At 45.3% G+C, this 22,251-nt stretch overlaps 2 protein-coding genes across 2 annotated transcripts; both read left to right on the top strand.

Annotated features, from left to right (window-relative positions):
* The first annotated feature begins 364 nt into the window (after positions 1 to 364).
* On the top strand, positions 365 to 16,356 carry prr12a (proline rich 12a). Its single transcript, XM_034558201.1, has 15 exons — positions 365 to 1,764; positions 3,679 to 3,836; positions 4,414 to 4,575; positions 4,845 to 9,481; positions 9,793 to 10,020; positions 10,174 to 10,861; positions 11,048 to 11,532; positions 11,837 to 11,953; positions 12,156 to 12,289; positions 12,644 to 13,104; positions 13,238 to 13,357; positions 13,772 to 13,869; positions 14,220 to 14,351; positions 14,699 to 14,794; positions 14,987 to 16,356. The coding sequence occupies exons 1-15, from the start codon at positions 1,682 to 1,684 to the stop codon at positions 15,119 to 15,121; spliced, it is 7,734 nt and encodes a 2,577-aa protein (XP_034414092.1). The 5' UTR covers positions 365 to 1,681; the 3' UTR covers positions 15,122 to 16,356.
* Positions 16,357 to 16,933: 577 nt separating this feature from the next.
* Positions 16,934 to 21,755, top strand: irf3 (interferon regulatory factor 3). The gene is made up of 11 exons (XM_034559314.1): positions 16,934 to 17,134; positions 18,127 to 18,291; positions 18,466 to 18,631; positions 18,906 to 18,982; positions 19,070 to 19,130; positions 19,280 to 19,348; positions 19,471 to 19,704; positions 19,848 to 19,938; positions 20,440 to 20,735; positions 20,844 to 20,962; positions 21,409 to 21,755. The coding sequence occupies exons 2-11, from the start codon at positions 18,127 to 18,129 to the stop codon at positions 21,520 to 21,522; spliced, it is 1,392 nt and encodes a 463-aa protein (XP_034415205.1). The 5' UTR covers positions 16,934 to 17,134; the 3' UTR covers positions 21,523 to 21,755.
* Positions 21,756 to 22,251: the final 496 nt, after the last annotated feature.

The following is a 22,251-nucleotide window of genomic DNA, read 5'->3' on the forward strand; positions in this document are numbered from 1 at the left end:
ACACAATACATTTCTGGACAAATGGGCCTGTAAGCAAAAACAACATATTACACTCCTCAATATTAACTAGTTTAAATGCCAGTGCGGGTATTTAATACTGTTTTTTTGGTTGGTGTGTGCAATTGGATAGAGGTGCGGGTGAATATGATGATAAAGGCAATTACAGGGTTCTGAGAAAATCCTGTTCAAGAGAACTCTCTGTTCTCAGCTCCCAGTGCATCCTCCTCCTTTATAATGACCATGAAATCCAGTGTGCCATCTGCTGGCGTACACGTCAAATGCACATGAGGTTTGGCAGTACAAATTCTCGAAATGATAAGACAAGCACACACAAAAACAAAGGCTTAAAACAGGTCTTGGTGTCTAAAGGAATGTTGGTATGTGTTTAGGGGAAATACCCCTCATTTGCATGCCACAGCTGATAGGCAAACTGTAGCCCAATTGAGCTTCAGACTGGAGGCAGGAAATGCTACCGTCTCTCAAACAGGCTGCACAATTCGGATGTGAATTTGCAAAGCGACTGCTGAAGGCCGAGCCTATATAAATCTGGTTATCACTGGACATATTTTTGCACGCGAATGCGTCTCAACCAATCGCGGCGTTCAGCACTAAACAGCTGACTATTTTTGGCTCCTGTAAAATGTAGTCTAAATTAATAATTAGCCTCTCAATAAGATGAAAATCTGGAAAAACACGCTGGTCTGGTTGGCAGACTGAGGGCCGGTGAATGGAGGTCACCGCAGACATTGAGTGAGTCTCCGCGTCGAGAGAGAGAGAGAGAGGTGGAGAGGGAGGACGGACAGCGGCCAGCCGCCTTCAAAAATGGCGTCTCCGGAGGAAAATTAGTAAAAGATATTAAAACGCGGCCTGTTTTCTTCACACTTTCTCGTTCGGTATTGATGTTTCTTCGCACTCCGCTTGTATATTTCGCCGTGCGAGCTTATTTTGTCGTCGTATTATTTAATTTTTTTACTTGAATGGCCAAAGAGCAGAAATCAGATGAGCGAGCATTTGGGGAAATAAAGGCAGCCCTGTTTTATTTTGATGCGTCGTTACTGACAGCTAGCATCTGCTGCTAGCCCCGCAGCTCCGCTCCGGAGGGGGGTGGGAACCATTTGCATTTAAACAAGAAGGGAAAAAAAGGAAAGATACTTTGAAATTGTGTTTTTTCCTTGCTCGTCCGCGGTGAGTGATTGCTGCTACCAACGTGGCCCCGTCGATTGCGATCTTTTTTCTGCTGCTAGCATCGTAGCAGAGACTGGCCTAAAGAAAGGGGAGGAGAGACGGAGAAAAGGACGCATTCAAATCAAATGTTTATCAGCAATTCGTCCGCCACCAGCCAGATCCAGCGGCTCCTTCATCATGACTGATTTTGAATTAAACCCGCATTCGAGGACATGATACATGTGAAAGGCGTTGGAAAAGGAGAAAGACTGGCTCTCTTTTTTTTGGAGGTAGTTGGATTATAACCCCGTAGACCCCCCTCTTTTTTTCATCCAGCTTTCTCCTCCTCCCCTCCATTTCTCTTTCAATATGCTGTTTTCCACTCCTGAGGACTTGCTTATGAAACCGGGAAAAATAGCCTGAAACCGAGAACTGGAAAGACTGGATTTTTTCCCGTAATCTGCGTTGCGACGTTCTCGTTGCTTTCGTCCTCATCGCACACATTGCAGCCACATAAATGGATAGAAATTACCCGGGAACAGGATTTGGTGATTTGGGCGCAGGAGCAGGATGGAGTTACGAGAGATCGGCAAAAGCAAGGTATGCATTGGATTCAGACAATGTGCATGCATCACTGGCCCTTTGCAGGGCACGATGATGCCAATGTAAACAAATTGTCGCCATCGGGCTCATAAATCGTGCCATGCGTTGCCATTATGTGCAGTGCATTGCCATCGTTGCATAGTAATAATATTATAAACAGGAATAGAGCAGTGTGCTTGTCGTGGGGGTGGGCGGGGTGGAGGAAAGGAAAGGTTGGGGATATGAATTGAATTTGATTGACAGACGTGGGCTTTAGGTGGAGGTGGCGAGGTGGGGGTATGTCTGGAGCATCCATAGGAATTATTGTTCCCAGTGTGCAGGCCTGGACACAGACCCTCACGGATACAGCCACTGGATTTATAGCAAGTGCGAAGAGTGCAGACGCAGCAAGCCCCCTGACAGACATCAACAAGAACAACTGATGTATATTTACCGGGGAAATGGATTTAATGAAACATTGTTTCCATTTTTACGTTGTAAAGAAAGCGTGAAATAAAAATATTAAAAGGGAGGTGGTGCCATTATTTAAAACACACACATAAATATATATATATATATATATATATATATATATTCTATATATATAAGAAGACAAAAAGAGATTTATAATACATTTGTGCTCAAGCGTCATCCAGATAATTGGTGATGGTTTATGTTAATTTGCATAATTAATTTGAAGAATATTCACTCCGCATCAAACTTGCAAATGTTGGTGTTTGTCTAAAATTTGTTTAAAAACCCAATAAGGCCAGAGTGAATTTAAATGATGCTGTAAATTGGCTGGTCTGTAGGAGATAGCTCCATTAGCTCTGCGTTAGCCTGCAAGCTAGCGTCATGTTGCATGGGAGTCGTTTGAGGCCTGCGCTCCGCAGCCACCATTGCTCATTTAAAAAAAGAAGAAAAAAAATATATATATATATGTGTGTGTATATAAATATTTTTGACCCGTAGTTATCTGCCTTATCAGAGTGGAAAGCCACCACTCTTATTTTAAGTGGTATTTGGCTCAACAAACCTGGCTAGTTGATGGCGTTTGCACGCAGCTTAGCAATGCATTTGCGTCGACTCTCATCAACCAGCTGTTAGCTACATCGGCATAATCAATGGCTGCAGTCAAATTAATCGCTTGTCTTTAATAACTTGCATATGGAGAACGCTTTATCTTTCACCAGGCCTAAATGTGCACACTGGTTTAATGTGGTGTAATTACACGTAGCAGACTGGCCTTGCAGTTTGGGCCTAGTCTGCTTCTCTTCCATAGATGCTGTGCTTTGCGGCTAGTCGATGCTACCAGCAGCACCACCGCTAGCATGTTATGTGTCCAGCCACGCATTTCCTCTGTATGTTGTAAAGCGACGGTCTGCTGCTGGCCAATGCTCAGCCTTGAATAAGAATCGTATTTAATTGGTAAATGTATACATTATGTAATGGTTGAGTCTTGTGGGTTCATTATAATACTTGCAAATAAACTATCCCATTATTTTTGCATGGCACTTACATTGCTGGTTTGACAGATTTGCATCTACTGTGATACACTTTGGTGTAATGCACACGTTTCTGATTCTGTTTAGGTCCACTGATTGGGGGAGAATAAAAACAAAATCCTTACCCTTCCCTTTAACTACAAATATATATCAGACTCATTAGGGATTTTGTTTTTCACATGTAAACTACTGTTGAGAAGTTAAGATATGTAGACTAAACAAATTAACTGCCTCAGGTTGACATCTGATGTTTGGATTTTTAATTTCAAAACAATTTACTTACATGTCACATGTTGGGTATTTCAAAAGTGAACCAAGCCTCAACAGTGTTTTCTCAAGGGTCACATTGTGTGAACAGATTATGTTTATGTAAATGTCCTCTGAAATTAATAATACTTGACAATTCCCCAATCCCCTCTCTCCATAGTCTTGTATATGGGAGTTCCAGATCATCCCACCCTGAGTCTGAGCTCCTTCACAGACAAGCCTACGCCACCCCACACCCTCTGCAGGGCTATGCCACCAATCACCACCCAGGGAGCTCTGGCCAAGGTGGGGCTTGGGGAGCAGCTGGACGGAGTTTGGGTGAGATAAATGTCATACCTTCCATGTCACTTCCATAAGGGGCCCCAGCAATGAATTATGATGTCTCTCTATGCAGGCCCTGCTAGATTGTCATTGAAAAATGTGCACATTATAGCTCAATTGAGTTGAAGCCCTAGATGTGAAAGCCTCTAGTCGCAGCATTCATTCTCTGACAGTTTTTACAATATCGTAAGGAGTTGTTTTCACCAAGGCACGGCAAGTTTATTTGTATAGCATATTTCGACATAAACAAACGTAATGCAAAAGAAAACAAGATTTAAGAAATTAAAACAGTCAAAAAGCAAGAAATAAAATAAAAGCGACAGAGGATGATGTACTCAGATTCAGTCGCAACTACTGGCATGATTTAAATTATTTGTAATTGCGACAGCAGGCTCGGCAAATAAACTTAATTTTAATCTAGAGCCTAAAATGTTGTCTTTTTAGATTGTTTACTGATTTAAGTATTATGAATTAATTTACATCTCCACAATTATTTTTAATTTTTTTTGCAGCATTTCTTTTGCATTCTTGATCAATTAATACATTTTCATGGTTTTGTCTTTCCTTCCCAAAGGTCTGTCTGGACTCTTTGACACTGGCCTCCACCATGCCAGCCCATCTGCTCCCGATGCCTCCGTCATGAATCTGATCTCAGCCCTGGAGTCTCGAGGTCCCCAGCCTCCACCCTCGGCCTCCTCCCTACTTTCCCAGTTTCGCACGCCATCCTGGCAGACAGGTGGGGCTGTGTTAGATCTTCCCTCATCTGTTGCCATTAAAAGCCCCACAGTCAATATGACCTTTAAAGACCCTCACAATGTTTGGCTGCATTATTATTCTGACATCGTTGCTATTTGAGCATTTTCATATAACATTCACTGTAATGTTAGTTGTCTTATTCTAGAATACTTTTAAAATACTCTTTCTTGCGTTCGTTATTTGGTGATTTAAATGATAGCTTGATGGATACTGAGTAATTTTTGCAATATGTCTTCCTTTTCCTAACAGCGATGCATACACCTGCTCCTCCTGAACTATTCATCTCTGGAGCCCTTCCTGGCTCTGGCTCCTTCCCATCCTCTTCAGCTCTCTCAGCCTATCAGCATCCAGCATCCTTCTCTAGCCGCTCTTTCCCTACGGCCTCTCTTTCCCTCCAGGACACGCCCACGTTTAGTCCCACATCCAATGGCCTGCTCTCTCCACACGACCCCCTGTTACATATCAAGGCCCCTTCCCAGTCTAGCCTGGGTTTTGATAGACTCCTGTCCTCGCAGGGTGCTGCAGCAGCTGCCTATAGGGGCAGCCAGGATCCCACAAGTGCTGCATCGGCCCAGACATCCTCTGCCAGGCACCTGCAGTCACACCAGTTCAACCTGCTGTCATCACAGCTCCAGGACCAGTCGTCCCAGCTGTACAATGCATCAGTCTTTTCCTCAGCCCAGCCTCAGACCCAATCCCAGTCCAATTCGGCTCAGGAACGGGCTGTTCCCCGGCAGGACAGCGTTATCAAGCACTACCAGCGTCCCACGCCAGCTCAGTCACAGCTCTCGTCCTCTGCTGCCCACTCCCTTCAGCACTACCTCAGCTGTGGAGGGGCGGGGTACCAGCAGATTGCCACCCACCACAGGCACGCTGGCCTTTCCTGCAGCCCACTGGGCGAACAGAGCCCCTCATCTGACCACAAGCCTCCCGCTCGCACTGAGCAGTATCGGCCAATCATCCAGCCTCCCTATACCTCCTCCTCCTCTTCCTCGTCGTCTTCTTCAGCTGGGAAAGGTACAAAAAGCAGCTCCAGCAGTGGCTATTCTTCTGCCAGTTCAGCATCATCCTCAAGAACTCCCCACACACCCCCTTCTGCTTCCTCTACCTCTTCTTCCTCCTCCTCTTCTTCTGCCACCTCTGGGGCTCACCCTTCCAACTCAATCCCCACTGCCAGCTCCAGCGCAGCCCCTTCAAGGCAGCAGCCACCCCCTCAACCAGCCCCTCCTCCCCCTGCCCCACAGCAGCAGCAGCCCCCTGCCTCCTCCACGTCAGCCCCACAGTCTCTCCCCAAATCCTGCCTCTCAGGCTACGGTTCTCCTGTTCCCCCAGTGAAGACACCCACCTCTGCTCTTACTGGTCAGACCCCGCCCCAACAACAGACACAGTCATATTCCCCTAATCAGCCCCCTACTTCCCACCTGGCTCAGTCCTACGGAGGCTTCAGTTCACCACAAGCCCAAGACCTGAGCTCAGGTACAGGTGGAAAAGGCTATGGGAGTTTAGGAGGGCGAAGCCAGTCATACCCCACCGATATATATGGAGCTGACTCTGCTTATGGATCACTCCCATCCTCTCTGGGTGGAGCTGGAAGCCCATCTCTAGGCTACGGAGCCCCAGGTCATTCCCCTGCCCTTTTAAGGTCGAGTGGTTCATCGGGTAGTGGCGCATCTGGGGGAGGAAGCGGTGGCGGCACAGGAAGTGGGAACTCCGGGTCAGGAGGAGGAGCGGGAAATAGTATGACTAATGAGAGAGGTGAAGGTGGTAGTGGTGGAGGGTCTTATCATATCCCAGACTCAAGCCCCTCTCCATCAGGCAACTCGGGCATCATCCGTCCAGGGTTGCACTCCCCAGTGCCCACATGCCCCACACAATCTCCAGGAGGTGCAGGCTCTAATAAATACATTTCCTCGATTCTCTCCCCCACCTTCCTCGCCTCCCCACAGGGCTACCCTGACACCAGAGGCCCCAGCTCCCAATCTCAGTCCTATCATTCCACCTCCTCCAAAACAAAGGACACGTCCATGCTCGGAGTGGGCTCTCAGAGATCTCAAGAGGAAGTAGATGACGACGATGAGTTCTTGATCCAGCACCTGCTACAAGCCCAAGCAAGTCCCGGACCCCAGCCTGCTCATCACCATCCTCAACAACAACCCCAACAGACATCTCAACAAACACAGCCTCAGCCCCAGTCAGTGCCCCCAACCACTGATTCAGGCAAAGGGCTGAGCTATGACATGGGTAAGAGCTCTGAGGAGAGGTACCACCCCCAGAGTGTCATACGCACCCACAGTGCCACATCTACTGGTAATGCAGGGTCTGGAGGGGCCATCTCAGGGCTGGAAAACCAGCTGGAGATGTCACTAAAGAAACAACAGCAACAACATCAACAACACCATCATCAACAGCAACAGCAGCAGCAACGGAACGAGAGGTCTGTTGGAAGCAGCAGGAGCAGTGGGGGAAGAGACAGCGCTGAACAAGTGCACTCCCATCTCCATCACCATGACAACCTAGGCTCGGTAGTCCACTATGGCCGAGGTGACCCATACAGTCAACACTCCCTTGCTCCTCAACACTCCTCACACAGTCAGCATGTGTCCTCACACTCCCAGATACCACCGCACACCCAAATGGAGCTCCAAAAGAAGCCGCAAGAGCGGGCTGAAATCCCATATTCCCGGAAAACACCGGAAGTTCAGCAACAACATTCCCAGTCTCAAGCTGCTGGCTCCCTCATGGACTCTCCCACTGATCAGTCCCGTCAGCCACCACACCTGCTCCAGTCAGTGCTGTCCCATACCACCCGCAACAAGCTGGAGCAGCACCACAAGATGGATTCTCACCAACAACACCAACAGCAGCACCACAAAATGGACTCCCATCAGCAACACCAACAGCATCACAAAATGGACTCCCACCAACCACATCAGCAACACCCAAAAATGGACTCCCACCCTCAGCATCAACAGCACCATAAAATGGACTCTCATCCCCAACAGCAGCAGCACTCTATTAGCCAACAGCAAGCTGTAATGGAAAGTGGAGGTGGGACACTTGGCTCAAGTAAACATCAGAGTCAGTCTCAGTCCCAAACCACCCAACTCCAGCTTCAGCTCCAGTCCCAGGCTTTGGAGGTGGCAGCGGCTCACTACAACCATGGCCCCCCGTCACATCAGCACGAGCAGAGCCAGGTTAAACAAAGCTCTGTGGTGTCTTCTTTGGACATGCTGGAGCGCTCCCTTTCTCAGACCTCCAGCACAGATGTAGCTGTTGCAGAGGACAGGCGTGGTAGACCAGGCAGTGTTGGAAGGAGTGGAGGTAGCAGTGAGCGCCACAGACAGCAGCAGGAGCAGCAGCAGAGGCAGCACCCATCCCACCATCACACACAGCAACACTCAGCCTCTGAGCTCCACTCCTTTCTCTCTGAGCCCGATATCGGCTTATCCACCCCGCCTCACATGCACCATCTTTCACAGCACCACCCCCAGCAGCAGCACCCCAGCACTCAACATCAACAAACCCACTCTCACCACCCTCACCAGCAACCCCAGTCTGACCAACAGCAGCCACTATCATCCCAGCTCACCCCTCAGCAGAGCCAGCTGGACCAACAGCGCTCTGAGCAGCACCAGTTTGACACAGTCAGCCCAGTGGAGAAATCAGACCAGAATCAACAAAGTAACCGCTTTGTACCCTTAACTTCCATCTGCTTCCCGGACTCCCTCCTTCAGGATGAGGACCGCTCCTTTTTTCCAGGAATGGAAGACATGTTTTGTGCAGAGGACTACAAGTCAAGCTGTGCTGGAGGGGCAGGACCAGGACAGGAGGAGATGAATGAAAGCCACACTGGACAAGAGGGAATGGATTCAATGAAAGCAGGACAGGGTGGGGGTGGAGCAGGGGGAAGTGGTGGTGCTAGCTATGACATAATGGGTCACCATGGTGGAGATCAAGGTTATGAACCCTACTGTCATGGCCTGGGAGAACCCAACAACAACACCATGACTCTGGATCTAGACTCCCTTAAAACCCACGAGCTCCCTTCCACTGTGAACACTGAACAGCTAGGACTAATACAGTCCCAGGCCCCAGCTATGGGTATGGGTCCCAATCCTGCTGGACCCAACAACTCTGGAGCCAAACTGTCCTCTGGGCCTGGAGGTACCAGCCAAGGAGCTGGTTCTGGAGGCCTCCAATCTCCCATTTTCTGCTCCTCTCGTCCCAAGAAGCTCCTCAAGTCCAGCTCTTTCCACCTGTTAAAGGAGCGTCGGGACCCCAACACACTGCCTAAAAAGAGTTACGCTCAAGAATATGAGTTTGAAGATGATGAGGATAAAGCCGACCAGCCAGCGGACATTCGGTTGAACAGCCGGAGGCTCCCGGACCTTTTGCCAGACTTGGTGTCCAGCTGCAGAAAGGGAGGAGGAGGAGGAGGAGGAGGAGGTAGTGGCTCTCTCAGTCCTTTAATGGGTGACATTGACTTCTACCACTCCTCTGGTTACTCCTCAATGGGTTCACACTCTCTTCAGCCTCAGGATGGACCCAAGAAGAGGGGTCGAAAGCCCACTAGACCCAAGAGAGAAGGTCCGCCGAGGCCAAGAGGTAGGCCTCGCATCCGCCCAATGCCTGAGCCCTACACTCCACGAGGCATGATGGGGGAGATGAGTGCGACGACAGCAGGAGGGGGATTCAGTGTGGAGGGACGAGGTAGGGGTAGGGGCCGTGGAAGCCGAGGTAGAGGACAAAGGAGGGAGGATATGTACATGGAAATGAGCGGGAAGGAGCAGGATCCGATGCAACAACATCACCTCCATCAGCAGCCACCACATCAGCTCCATCACCAGCCCCAACAGCAGCTACACGAGCCTATTCCTCCTCTGAAGGTCAGTGGCATTCACTCTAGATATGTTGAGACAAATTTAAATGTAGGCATATTTTAGTGTTACTAATAAATGAATAACTAGTGCTTTTATTTCAAGCAAATGCCTTGGGTAGCCATTGATAGTTTATGTAACCTATGCGTGGCTGCTACTAGTTCAAATGGTCCTGTCCTTAAATGCTAATAATTACTTAAGTATTGCTTATTAATTAATTAATGAATTAATATCCCATCCTGGTTTCCTAGATGTTGTTTATATACATCTGTATGTTCAGACAAAGTTTCCTTAAATCTTATGGTTTTCTTTTGTTTTAGATCAAGTTACCAATTGGTACCCTGTCCTCCTCTGATGCCTTGCTGAGGACGGACTCTTTGTCTGGCACGGACCCTGCTTTGTCGGACGGCTCAGTGGGCTCCGCTCCCTCACTTGGTTTAAGTCCTGGACCTCCCTGCAGCACTGAAAGCAACAGAAGTCAGGAAAAGAACAAACAGAAAATCCACATGATGAGTGAAGGAGTTGATGATGAGGGGATGGAGGAAAGGGTAAGAGCTACATGATTATATATTTGCTAAGATAAGCAGTAAATGCTAAACATTAGCATGAAGTTTAATTTGAACCATTTTAATTCAAGTTCGTTGTAGTTGTGGAGTTTACTACTTTAGTGGCGTTAAGTCTCTCTTTAACATTACTTCTAGGGCGATGAAAAAGACTCAGAGTCCAAGGCCGGCTTCGTCGCATCATTCTTGGACTTCCTCAAGACCGGGAAGAGACCTCCAGGCTTGGACATCTCTCCAGGAATGGAACCTGACAATGGTGAAACCTCACCCTGTAAATCGGGAGGTCTGCGTCCATTGTCTCCTGCACCTCATCTTTCACTGCCGCCCCCGCCGTTCGGGGACAGTGAAGGGAATGGGGGTCTGGCTCTGGGAAACTGCCCAAGCCCAAAGCGCTTGGAAGATGAGCTAAAGAGGAACTTGGAGACCTTGCCTTCATTCTCCTCTGATGAGGAGGACTCAGTCGGAAAGAATCAAGACCTCCAGAAGAGTATTTCCTCAGCCATTTCTGCCTTGTATGACACTCCTCAGCTGACCTCTAACATCCAGACCCCGCTACCTCCTACACCTCCCCAGCATCAGCCTCCTCAGTCCCCACTTACTCCTACACTGCAGCCCCCCACACTTAGCCCACAGCCTTCCATGCATACGCCTCACGCCCTGCCCGAGTCCAACGAACCTGATGTCCTCCAGCCAGAAGAGGGAGACATAGATGAGAACAAAGATGAGGAGAATGAAGATGAGAGGAGCATAGGAGGGAATGAAGAGAGTGATATGACAGAGGAGAGAGAGCCACAGCTGGAAACCCTCTGTGCCCCCAATCTTGATGGTAAGACTGTTTGCTTGTCAGTTTTGCTTTTATTCCACTCATGCCCCATATTTATACAATGATAAATAAAAAAACCTCCCAATTGTCCAATTTGATTGCATTATTGTAGCTGTTTTAACATTGTGATTAATTAATCTGTAAAAATGACCGTAACCCTAATCTTGCCCTTTTTTTTTCTCCGTCAAGCGTGTTTCCCCGAGATTCCTCCACAGCCAGAAACTCCTGAACCTCCCTCTGTCCCCCCATCTCCCACCTCATCCTCCTCTCCTTCTCACTCCCCCCTCCCTCTCCTCTCACTCCCCTCACCCCTGCCTCAACCAGAGGAACAACAGGAGAATTCCCAGCCTCTAAGCCCTGTTGCTCCCACATGCCCGTCTCCGCCACCTCCCCCACCCACTACTCTCCCTCAGCCTGCTTCCCCTCCTCCTCCAATTTCCCCTCCCCCCCCATCTTCAATTCAGAAGGAGTCTCCCGTGCCATCTCCAGAGTCCCCTGCCTCTCCCGAAGAGCCGCCAGCTCCTAAGATCAACTCCCTGCACCTTGCCCAGAAGCAAGAAGATGCTGCCATTGCTGGAGAGAGTGAGGAGGATGAGAGCGAGAGTGGAGGCGAGGGCATCTTCAGAGAAAGGGACGAGTTTGTGGTACGGGTGGAGGACATTCGGACTCTCAAGGTATTTCTTTGGAAAGGCATGTTTTGTGTGTTATTGACCGTTAAAGAATCACACAGTACTTTGTTGGGCCAAAAATAGTGGCTTTCTTTCTTGTGATGAGCCACATATTATTTTAACTAATACCAAATCATTCTGCTGATGAGTAGTACAGGTACAGTAGTGTAAGTAGTGTAAGTACAGGCTAAAAATAGTGGAAAACCATTAGGGAAAATCCCTTGAATGAGCAAAATGAGTTAAATCTTTAATCCTTCAGTAGCTTCCAAATGACAGGTATTTCATACTTGTGTCATGTGTTTGTGCACAGCTGGCCTTGCAGACGGGCCGTGAGCCTCCTCCCATCTGGAGGGTGCAGAAAGCGCTGCTGCAGAAGTTCAGCCCAGAGATCAAAGATGGACAGAGACAGTTCTGCGCCACAAGCAATGTGAGTTTCCCCGCAAGTCCTCAGTAATCTAAACACACCTGCAAACAATCATGTTGATTTATACACGTTTCACAGTCCGTGCGTGTGTGCGCGCGCGCGAGTGTGTGCGCGCGAGTGTGTGCGCGTGTGTTTTCAGTCAAATTAATGACACTGAAAGTTGTGGTACTTGTAATTAAAGCTTTATAATCTGTTTCTGGCACAGTATCTTGGCTACTTCGGAGATGCCAAGAGGCGATACCAGCGGATCTATGTCAAGTTTCTGGAGAATGTCAACAAGAAGGACTATGTCAGAGTCTGCTCTCGGAGACCTTGGCGCCGAGCCACACCTGCTCTAAGGTACCTATGTTTGCCATCAAAAATCCTATTTAGAATTAATTAGGACTCAAGTTTTAGTTGGGATAAAATCACTTTGCTCAGATCAGGCAATACCAGAGTCCCCTCCGTGAGTCAGGTTGTGGTAGCTGAGCGGAGCCTGAAGGTGAAGCTCTCGATCTACAAATTGTTTTAGGTTCCAGCCCCCACCTGTGTCATGAAGTTTGTTTTGTGATTAATTAAAAAAATGTTGCCGATACCTCCATTGTCATTTCAAAGGACTTGTGCCTGTTTGTATATTTAAGATCTTTGGCAATAAATATACCCTCTATTAATCTTTTGAAGTTGTTTCCATCTCTAAAACAATGTATTTGACAGACGTCAGTCCCTCTCCAGAATGGCCTCCCCTGCTGCCACCCAGGTGCCACCGAGAGTAGAGAAAGAGGAGAGAGTGGCACCACCAGTCCAGCGTGAACAGAGGGAGAAAACCAGAACCGCAACAACAAAAGAACAACGGGAGAAAAAAGAGGTTTCAACTGCTCTGCCGAAAGCAAAGGAGAAGGAGCCTGAGAAGGAGAAGGAGAGGGAGAAGGAGAAGCGAGTGCAGCCGCAGCAGGACAAAGTGGAGAAACGTGCTGCAGTCGCTGAACGAGGTAGAGCAAAGGAGGAGAAGAAAGCAGTGGAGAGGAAGGAGAAGGAAAAGGCTGAGCGCCAACCCAAGTCCAAGCCAGCCAAAGTGAAGGCGGAGCCACCGCCAAAGAAGAGGAAGAGGTGGCTGAAGGAAATACCTTCATCATCTGACTCGGACTCATCGGAGGAGGCAGTTAGCGAGAATGAAAGTGAGATGCCATTTTGATTCTTCGTGCTCTCATTTTGCCATTCAAAGTCATTGTAATGGAGTTGCTAAGCAGTTGTTTTTAATGTCACGCACCGTGATAGTGTCTGTTTAAACTCTGGTTCTCGTCCGCTTAGTGCCAGTGAAAGGCGGAGTGAACAACCGTGCCATGAGGGAGATGTTCAGGAGCTACGTGGAGATGCTGGTCAGCACAGCCCTGGACCCCGACATGATCCAAGCCCTGGAGGACACTGACGGTGAGAACTGCACACGTGGCCTCTTCAGCATGTTTACAATTACAGCTGCCCTGTACATGTAGGAGGCAGTGGGAAGCTGTGTGTGTGGTTCAAGTGTCTGTGTGCTGGTTGAATAAACATCACCGGCGCTAACAACAAGCAGCTGCTGAGTTTCAGTTCAAGCTATTCACAGACAAACTGATGTTACAATAGTAGGGGGAGAAAAAAAATCTGAATTCTACAGCATACATTTTTAAATTCAGCTTTTAATTTTTTGGGGAAATCCAAATAAATAAGGTGTGACAGATTGAAGGGAAGCCCTGGGAATGCTGATACACAAAAAAAGCAGCGTTTAATATGCTGTTGGTATTAAAATGATTGACAGCTACATGAATGATGACTAATGAAACTTCCTTTACCTTGATTGGCCACCAGATGAGCTTTACCTCCCACCGATGAGGAAGATTGACAGCATCATCAGTGAACAGAAGAGGAGGTTGTTGAGGAGAGTCAGCATGAGCTCTCAGCACCAGGTAATCCGTCCTGGATCTCCTGCTTCTCTCTCTGTTCCTTGTGACGGAAACATTTTAACAAATCCCAGTGCTGGAATTTATCAGTAGAGTCTTTAATCAGAAAGTTGCAAAAATGTGTCCAGCATTAGCTGCTTTTTTCCATTTCATGTCATGAATTGACATCAACTTTTAGGTTCTGATGTTTTATATATCAAATAGTCATTTGAAATAATAATCAGATTTGTTGGTAATGAAAATATTCACAAACTCATGTACAAAAATCTGGCACATTATCTACATTTAAACTTAATATCTGGTTATTGGTCTATTTTGTCAGTTTCTGACCTTTTCTTATCTCTCTCCCCTGACAGGAGTTCCTGCATGCTTACCCCCAGATCATAGTCGACCCCCTGGACTCTGGATTGGTCAGGGTGCGGCTAAGTGGGGATGCTTACAACCGAAAGACCCTCAACAGAGTCAAAAAGACCCTGCCTAAACCACAGGTAGGTGTGAGTGTTTAGAGGGTTAAGAGTGTTTGTAGGCCCTTAATAGATTATTACATGTATTTTAAAGAATATGTTGGTCAAACTAAGGAATACCTCTTGGTCATTTTATTTAAGTTGTCATATCTTAATATTCTATGGAGCCTATTACCATAAAAAGCATGATGGTGAAGATGAAAGATGGCTCGCTGAGGAGTAAAGCAGTATTAGCTTCGGTAGTATTAGAGTTTCACTCTTTCTTACATGGAATTGTGAGAATAATTTTCACGACAGCTTTTATGTAAATTTAACATGTTAAAATTGGTCTAATTGTTGTGATGATGAATCTGACTTTTTTTTCTTTCTAGGACCTTAAACTGTCAGCAGAGACGTATCGAATCTACAGTCTCTTCCACTCCCTGCATCACTATAAATACCACACCTTCTTACAGTGCAAGAAAGAGGTAAGCATAATGTCGTTGTGTTAGCTGTCACTACAAATGTGCTTTAGCATGCAATTATTCATACGAGTACTGTATGGAAAAGCACACATTTCATTAGATGGGCAAAAAAGAAAGCAGACACAAGCTGGCCCTGTGTAGCCTAAGACACTGGTTTGAGTCACAATGGTCTGTGTTTCCGTCCCACTTCTCCAGACCAACACCATTGAGCAGGCAGCTGAGGACCCGGGCCAAGAGGAAGTGGTGCAGCAGTGCATGGCCAACCAGAGCTGGCTGGACACCCTCTTCAGCTCCTTCATCGAGCTGCTCACGCTCAGCACCAAAGCCTGAGTCGACCACAGAGAGAGAGAAAGAGAGAGCATTCATTAAAGCAAGAGGATTTAAAAAAACAAAATGAAGATGCAGAGAGATGGATCCTACTGTACAGCCCCCCGACCCGCTTCAAGTCTCTAAGATCTGAGGATGAATTTTTAAGGCCCTTGACGAACACAAGGAGGTCTATTCATGTGACCTCGGACACTGGCCTCTGTTCTTTTTCTTGTTGTTGATCACTGACTAAAGAAATGTCTTACTTTGTGAGGGGGGACCCTACTGGATCAGGGGTCACTGGCGGGGTCAAGAGGGAATTGACCGTTGTGGAAAAGGGAGTGACGCGAAGTGGAAGGACAAAGCAGAGGAGCTGTAACGCCAAGTCAACAGAGCAGCCACTGACATCTTGTTAACTGTGTGTCATGAAGAAAATAGTTCAAAGAGAAACTATTACCACTTAGTTTTTACATAAATTATTTTTTTGAAGACTAACATCAGCTGTTGGCTTTTGAAAAGAGTGGAAGAGGGTGAGAATGCTTTTTAAACTGCGTGTAGAGTGTGTCGTGAGCAGAGTGAACACTCACTCGTCCACGGATAGAAACATGAAATGTGTTAATAAACGCTCTCTCTCATCCTGTGCTATGTGAAGGGCAGCACCAGTCAGCTGTGTGATAATATATAAACACATTTTTATTATTTATATGAGGAGGTTTTTAACTTAAACTCTCACCAGCACTGGGTTGCTGCCCTAACATTTTAAAACCCTTTTTATTTTCCACAGGATCAGTATGCAGTCGTTTCCCACATATCCAAGCCGTCTTCCCCTCTATTCAAAGAACAGACGTTGAGACAAAAATATTGTATCAAATACAGTGGGTGTAATAAAATAACAGAAAAAAAAGTAAGAAAAGTAAAAAAGAAGAGAATGGGGGAAAATCTATTTGAAACTTAACATTGTTGTGCTTCAGTTCAATCATCCGTCATGCAGGTGCAAAGAAAAAGAAGTAAACTTTCCATTTCCCATGTGGGAAGAAGGAGTATAAATAAGTAATATTTAAAGAGGAAATAGTCATTTCATTTTTATCATTTTGATGTTTGTGCATACTATGACTTATTTTGAAAACAATCTAATTTTCCATAAAAAAAGGAAAAAAAGGCTTGTAAATATTGTACAGTTCTTGATGAAATTCTTTGTCCTTCTGTACATTAACTCTCCTGTATTTGAGAAACAAATAAAATCTGCAAAGAACAAATGGTGTTATGTTTCCCTAGTGTGTGTGTGTGTCCTTTTACATCCATCTTTGTGAGGACATTTAGTTGACTAAAATGTGCAGTGTCAGTTTGAAACGGAAGCTATTTTCACATCTATCTGTTGAAAGTAAAAGGTCTCTGCGCACTATAAACATTTATTACATGCACTTACAAGCATTGTTTGTGACATCACAGTATGCAACTTGCACAATGTTGAAACTGACATTTGTTGTTATCCAAGTAGGAGACATCTTGCGTCCAGTAAAACATGTTTGAAAGAAAGTGTTTTGTTTGCAAGTCCACCGATTCTGCATTTTTCAATGAGGTATGAAGAGTAGATGTGGTTAAATAATTTCTAACCAGTTAACTGGACTTTCTCTCTGTGATCAAACCATGTCAGCCTCAAATGTTAATTCATCGCAGAGTACCCCCTAACCCTAACCCTTAAACATGTATAACAGAGATATAAAAGGTTAGGGAGGTGTATTATGCCCATGAGGGTCCTCACAAGTATAGAAATACAAAACGTGTGTTTGACTCCACCTAGCGGCCCCGGCTGGTATGAAACGCCCTGACGTAACATCTAGAAAACGAAACTGACGATTCGGAGTTTCCCATGAAACTCTAGTCGGTGTATTAAACAACCGGACTCCTGCCGGTATTTAACGAATATGCCGCCGGGGTTGAATGACAGCACTTCACACAGTTTACAGCCGTTATTCCCGCACATCACATTTCTGACGCTTGACCCTAAAAAACGACTGCCCTTGAACTCAACTTCAGGTAGGAGAGTTTCCATCGGGACTGTCTGTGTTTGTTTATGACATTTCAGTTAACGTCTGGTGTGTAACTCCTCAGCACACATGATAACATGGTCGGAGGAATATTTCATTTGACTGTATACATTTATGACATGTATCGACAGGGAGAAGGCAACTCAATACAATGTGTACTGCATGATGTATTCAATGTCACACTTGTGGTGGTTGTAGGCTAAATGAATATTTCCACTTTTATAGCCTATTTAACTTTACACCAATATTCATATTTGACTGTAAGAAAGCATTATTCAGGGTGGAGTACTTTATACATTTGAGGTAGTTTTTTTTGTATTTTGTTACATGTTTTATTGAATGCTGAACCACACATATCTGCCTGCTTCCTCTTTCTTCACAAATTCCCAATATAAGCAAATGTTTCCAGCTGCACCATAGTCCAACAGAAGTCAGGATGTGCATGCTCAGATACTGCCTGTTGAATATTTCTTAAATCTTGTAATTATACTGTGGGCGTGAGAAAAGACAGATGTATACGTGCATTAGCAATATATTGTCTCCACTTTAATGAACAGTTCATGGACACATGCAACGGTTAAGTTGCATTGTATTTTATTTAGACTCTTCTACCTACATTACTAACTTGATTACATCGTTAAATCCAGTTGTAAAATGACTATATAGCGCCCTACATGCTAAAATACTATTTTAAGATGGAGCCAAACATTCTAATAATTCATATAAACCTATAAATACATATGAATTATTATGGTGATTAAAAATCCAGCCTGGCTCGAATTGTTCTTCCGCCACTACTTTCTCAGATTTATTAACTATTTAATGCATTGATTCAGTGCAAGGTACTCTGAACTGTGATAGCTACAAGACTGCATTCTGATTTGGACAGGCTTCTGAGCTGGAAATGTAATATATATTATTAAAATAAAACTCATCTTAAAATAGAAGCAATAACAATGTATTATATTCTTTCTATTATAGATGTCTCATTCTAAACCCCTTCTTATCCCGTGGCTGCGGAAGCAGATTGACAGCGGCAGGTATCCCGGTGTGCTCTGGACAAACCCGGAGCGAACAGAGTTCTCCAACCCATGGAAACATGCTTTAAGACAGGACTCCTCCGACACTGACATTCTCATCTTTAAAGTAATAGTCACGCACAGTCATTCAAAAAACATCAGTGGTAGTATAGTAGAAAGTCGTCATATCAATGAATTGGACATCACTTTTGATTTGTATTCATTGTGTTCTACAAAGGGACAATCATGTATTACATCGTTTTGTATGGTGTATTGCCTTCAACCTGTGTCTTCCCTGCAGGCCTGGGCCGAGGTGAGTGGCAATGGCCGTGCTCATGGAGAGCCCTCAATCTGGAAAAGGAACTTCCGCAGCGCCCTCCGAGCCAAAGGCTTCAAAGTGGTCTCTGACAACAGGAACGACGCTGCTAACCCCCACAAAGTGTATCGCTGGCCGGATGAGTCCGGAGGTGAGCATCCACCAGGACTATCACCATTCGGTCCTTTATTGTAGTGGATACCAGGTGAAAAAATGAGTATTTCCTCTAGTGAACTGTATTCAAAATTACCTACAAACAGAATACATGTAATGAGACATGTGTGTGAAAATGTGGTTTGGTTGAGGTAATAGAGAGGCAATGCCGTTTGTAAATGGGGATAATAAGATTAAAGAGGTGTTTCTGAGGAGAATAATTGAGGAAAAGCTGCAGATGTTAACACAGCTCTTTGCTTTCACTCCCAAAGCCACTAACTATTCTGCCGGATCCCAGGACCAAGATGACCCCGATTTGTTTGAGGGTCATCAGCATCCTACACAAGAAGTAAGCGCATTTGCTTGTGGACGTGAAATGAAATTGCTGTGTAAATATGTAATTGCATTTGAACAATGTGTATATTTGATATCTTAGAGCCAGGCCATCCAATGCTCTGAAGACTGTCTCTTTCTTCCAGAGGACCCTTTTTTTGCAGGTAAGGGACTATTTATTGTCTCCTGGCATGCATTTTGTATTTTAGAAGGTACATTATCTTTATTATTTCCACAAATTGTAATGTTTTGTAATTTGATAGCTGTCGAAACATCTTTCCTGAATATTTCTGAACCAACTGATATTTGCCAGGAGAATCCTTTGCCAACCAGGATATTCTCCAGGAGTGTCTAAAGGGACTGAACCTCAGCCCTGTCCAAGGTAGACGTAATGTATCAGCTCTGCTCATCATTTCCTCCTCACTGCTGCAGTGTGAGCAGAAAACAACAGAACCCGAGGTGCTTTCCTAGAAACACCTTTTCAGTTTCTCCAACTTCCCACAGAGAGCACCGCAGGCTTTGAGCCTCCTCCCGAGCATCAACGGCTCCAAAACCCAGTTGTGCTGGATGGACACGCGTTGCCTGGGCAACAGCAGTATCCAGTCATATTTGAGGGTGCAGGCAGTGAAGCTGGGTTGCCTGAGCAACCAGCAAGTCCAATGGAGGCAGCCGTGGGAGGGGCACATGATGAGCAGTTGGTAGAGCAGTTCCGTCAGACCACAAACAGAGAAGGTTTCAGTAAGTTGACGGATTCACTTCAATTAGGCCATTAAAATAATGTAGCCTGTCAATTAATATAATTCATCTTTTGACACAGTTCGATACAATACAGTTAAGAGTGGTACTCACTTTCTCATAATCTTCTCTTTCTGAATCCATAGAGACTCAATTCAGGATATCAGTGTACTACAGAGGGGTGATGGTGTCCAGCCAGCTGGTTGATAATGAAGTTGGAATCCGTATAGTCTACAGGTAACATCAAAATAAAGCTTTCATCAAAGGAAACACATCTCACAACTGCTCGCTATCTTCAGTTCATCTTGACATTTTAGGAAGCACAATATACTTGCTGAGAATAAGAGATGAGGAGATTTATACCACTCTATATGTTAAGTATGTCGCTTGAGCCAGTCAGCAATTAGCTTAGCTTAGCATAGGCTACTGTAAACAGTAGCCTGGCGCTTTCCAAAGGTTACACAATCTAGTGAGCAGCTCTTCTAAAGCTCATTAAGTAACACCAGGCTAGATGTTTCCTCTTGTTTCCAGTTGTTATGCTTTGCTAAGCTAACCGTGTCCTGGCTGTAGCTACACATTTACCTTACAGTTACGAGAGTGGTATCGATCTCCTCATCTAACCGATCGGCAAGAAACTAAATGAGCTTATTTTCTAAAATGTCACACTATTCCTTTAATTGTTGTCAGGGCTCTGCCTTTAATATCAAATCTAATCACTAAATGTTGTCTTCACATCAGGCCCGAACTCAACGGCACGGTTTTGGATCCCGAGTCAGGCCTGTCCCTGGTCTCGCTGCCAAGTCCTGGGGTCATGCTGGATCAAACCCAAGTCCGTCTGACCCAATGCATCCTGGACAAGCTGGGCGATGGTTTGGATGTTGGGGTGTCAGGCCATGTGGTCTACGGCCAGCGGCACGAATCATCACGAACCAAAGCATTTTGGAGCTTCTCTAGGCATGACAGGAGCACACAGCCGCAAGAGATTTCTAAACTGCAGCCTCAACCGCTGTACCTGTTCAAGGACTTTGTGCGAGGTGGGTGAAAGGAATTATTATGTCGCTTTTTCTCAGACTACCTGTGGAAACAAGTGCCGTCTCTTACATGTCGGCTTGATGTAGTGATTGATCGTCCTTTCCCTCTAGGAATAATGGACTTCATTGAGGGGAGAAACTGCCCTCCCTGCTCCCTGTTCTTCTGCCTTGGGGAGAAGTGGCCTGACCCAGCCAACAGGCCTTGGGAGAGGAAGCTCATCACAGTGGAGGTGAAAGTCCCTTTGAAATATTAAAAGGCACAGACAGTGCTCTCACAGACCGTAAAGCAGTATTTCAGTATGATAATAATTTGTTTTTCTTGCAGCACATACGTCTATCGAATTTCACAAATGATCAAACTGCCACAATTGACCACTCAAGGGAGCTGGACAGCACTTTTGAAAAGGCAACTTTGTCTTAGTATTGATTAAAAGCACTGAGAGCACAAAGCCTGAAACGCGCCTGGTGACAGTTGATCCCTCGGGTGTGAACTTTTTTTTGCCCCTGAGCCTCTGCGGAGGAGTGCATGCTGAGAAATGAAAAGCTCCTACAAAAAGTTACTTTGGAGAAAGCAGCTTGACATGTCTCATTGCTCCAGCTTTCTTAAATTGCATGATTTCTGTCAAGCTCAAATTTGCCATCTCACTCTTGTCCCCCGTTGTCTCTTCTGACTCAGGTGGTCCTGACTTCAATGGAGTTACTGAAGAAAATGGCGGTCAGCGGCGGCGCCTCCTCCCTGCAGTCTGTGGAGCTGCAGATGTCCCTCGAAGAGATGATGGAGATGTGCTGACACACTTTGTTTGGCCTTAAAAACGTATTTGTTTGCCCTTTTTTGCAATCCTTAACCTTGACAATAACATCCCATAAATAATCATGTATACACGTTTTATAATTTAATAGGATCTTTCTTTACATAATTTATATTACTTGTGTTTCTGATAATTAAAACCGTATTTATAAGAGTACTGTTTCCTGATGCAGATAAACTGAGATAAATAAAAAACTGTTTTCACAGCTCTTTCATCATTCCACCTTCTTCTTTTGCAAATAGCGCGTTTGTGCTCAAGGTACAATATCGAACCCCTCGTCAAAACTGAAATACTGTCTGTACAGAGGAATTAATATACTATAACAATACTTAAATCCTTCTAATGAACAGAATAAGTTATATATTTAAAAAAAACTCTTTGCCAATCAAAATGTAAGAATCTGTCTAAATGTTGTTGATCTTGTAGATCTTGTATCACAACATTTAGCACAATGTGCACCTGAGCACAATTAAATACGGCAACACACCAGAAACTCTAAAGAAAAAAGTAAATATGCTGTGCAGATGTTTATTTCGATGAACAATCAGTGTATTTGATGGAGCCTAGTCAGTATTTATTCTGACTAAACGCTAGAAGAGACTATGCATTGAAATAAACAACACAAACTATACATTTCCAAGACTTTCTTAAAATATTGGACAATATTGTAATGTCATTACAATGAAATCAGTTCCTTCTTAGGATCCACT

The sequence above is a fragment of the Cyclopterus lumpus genome, chromosome 19, assembly GCF_009769545.1.
Source record: "Cyclopterus lumpus isolate fCycLum1 chromosome 19, fCycLum1.pri, whole genome shotgun sequence".
Taxonomy (NCBI): Eukaryota; Metazoa; Chordata; class Actinopteri; order Perciformes; family Cyclopteridae; genus Cyclopterus; species Cyclopterus lumpus.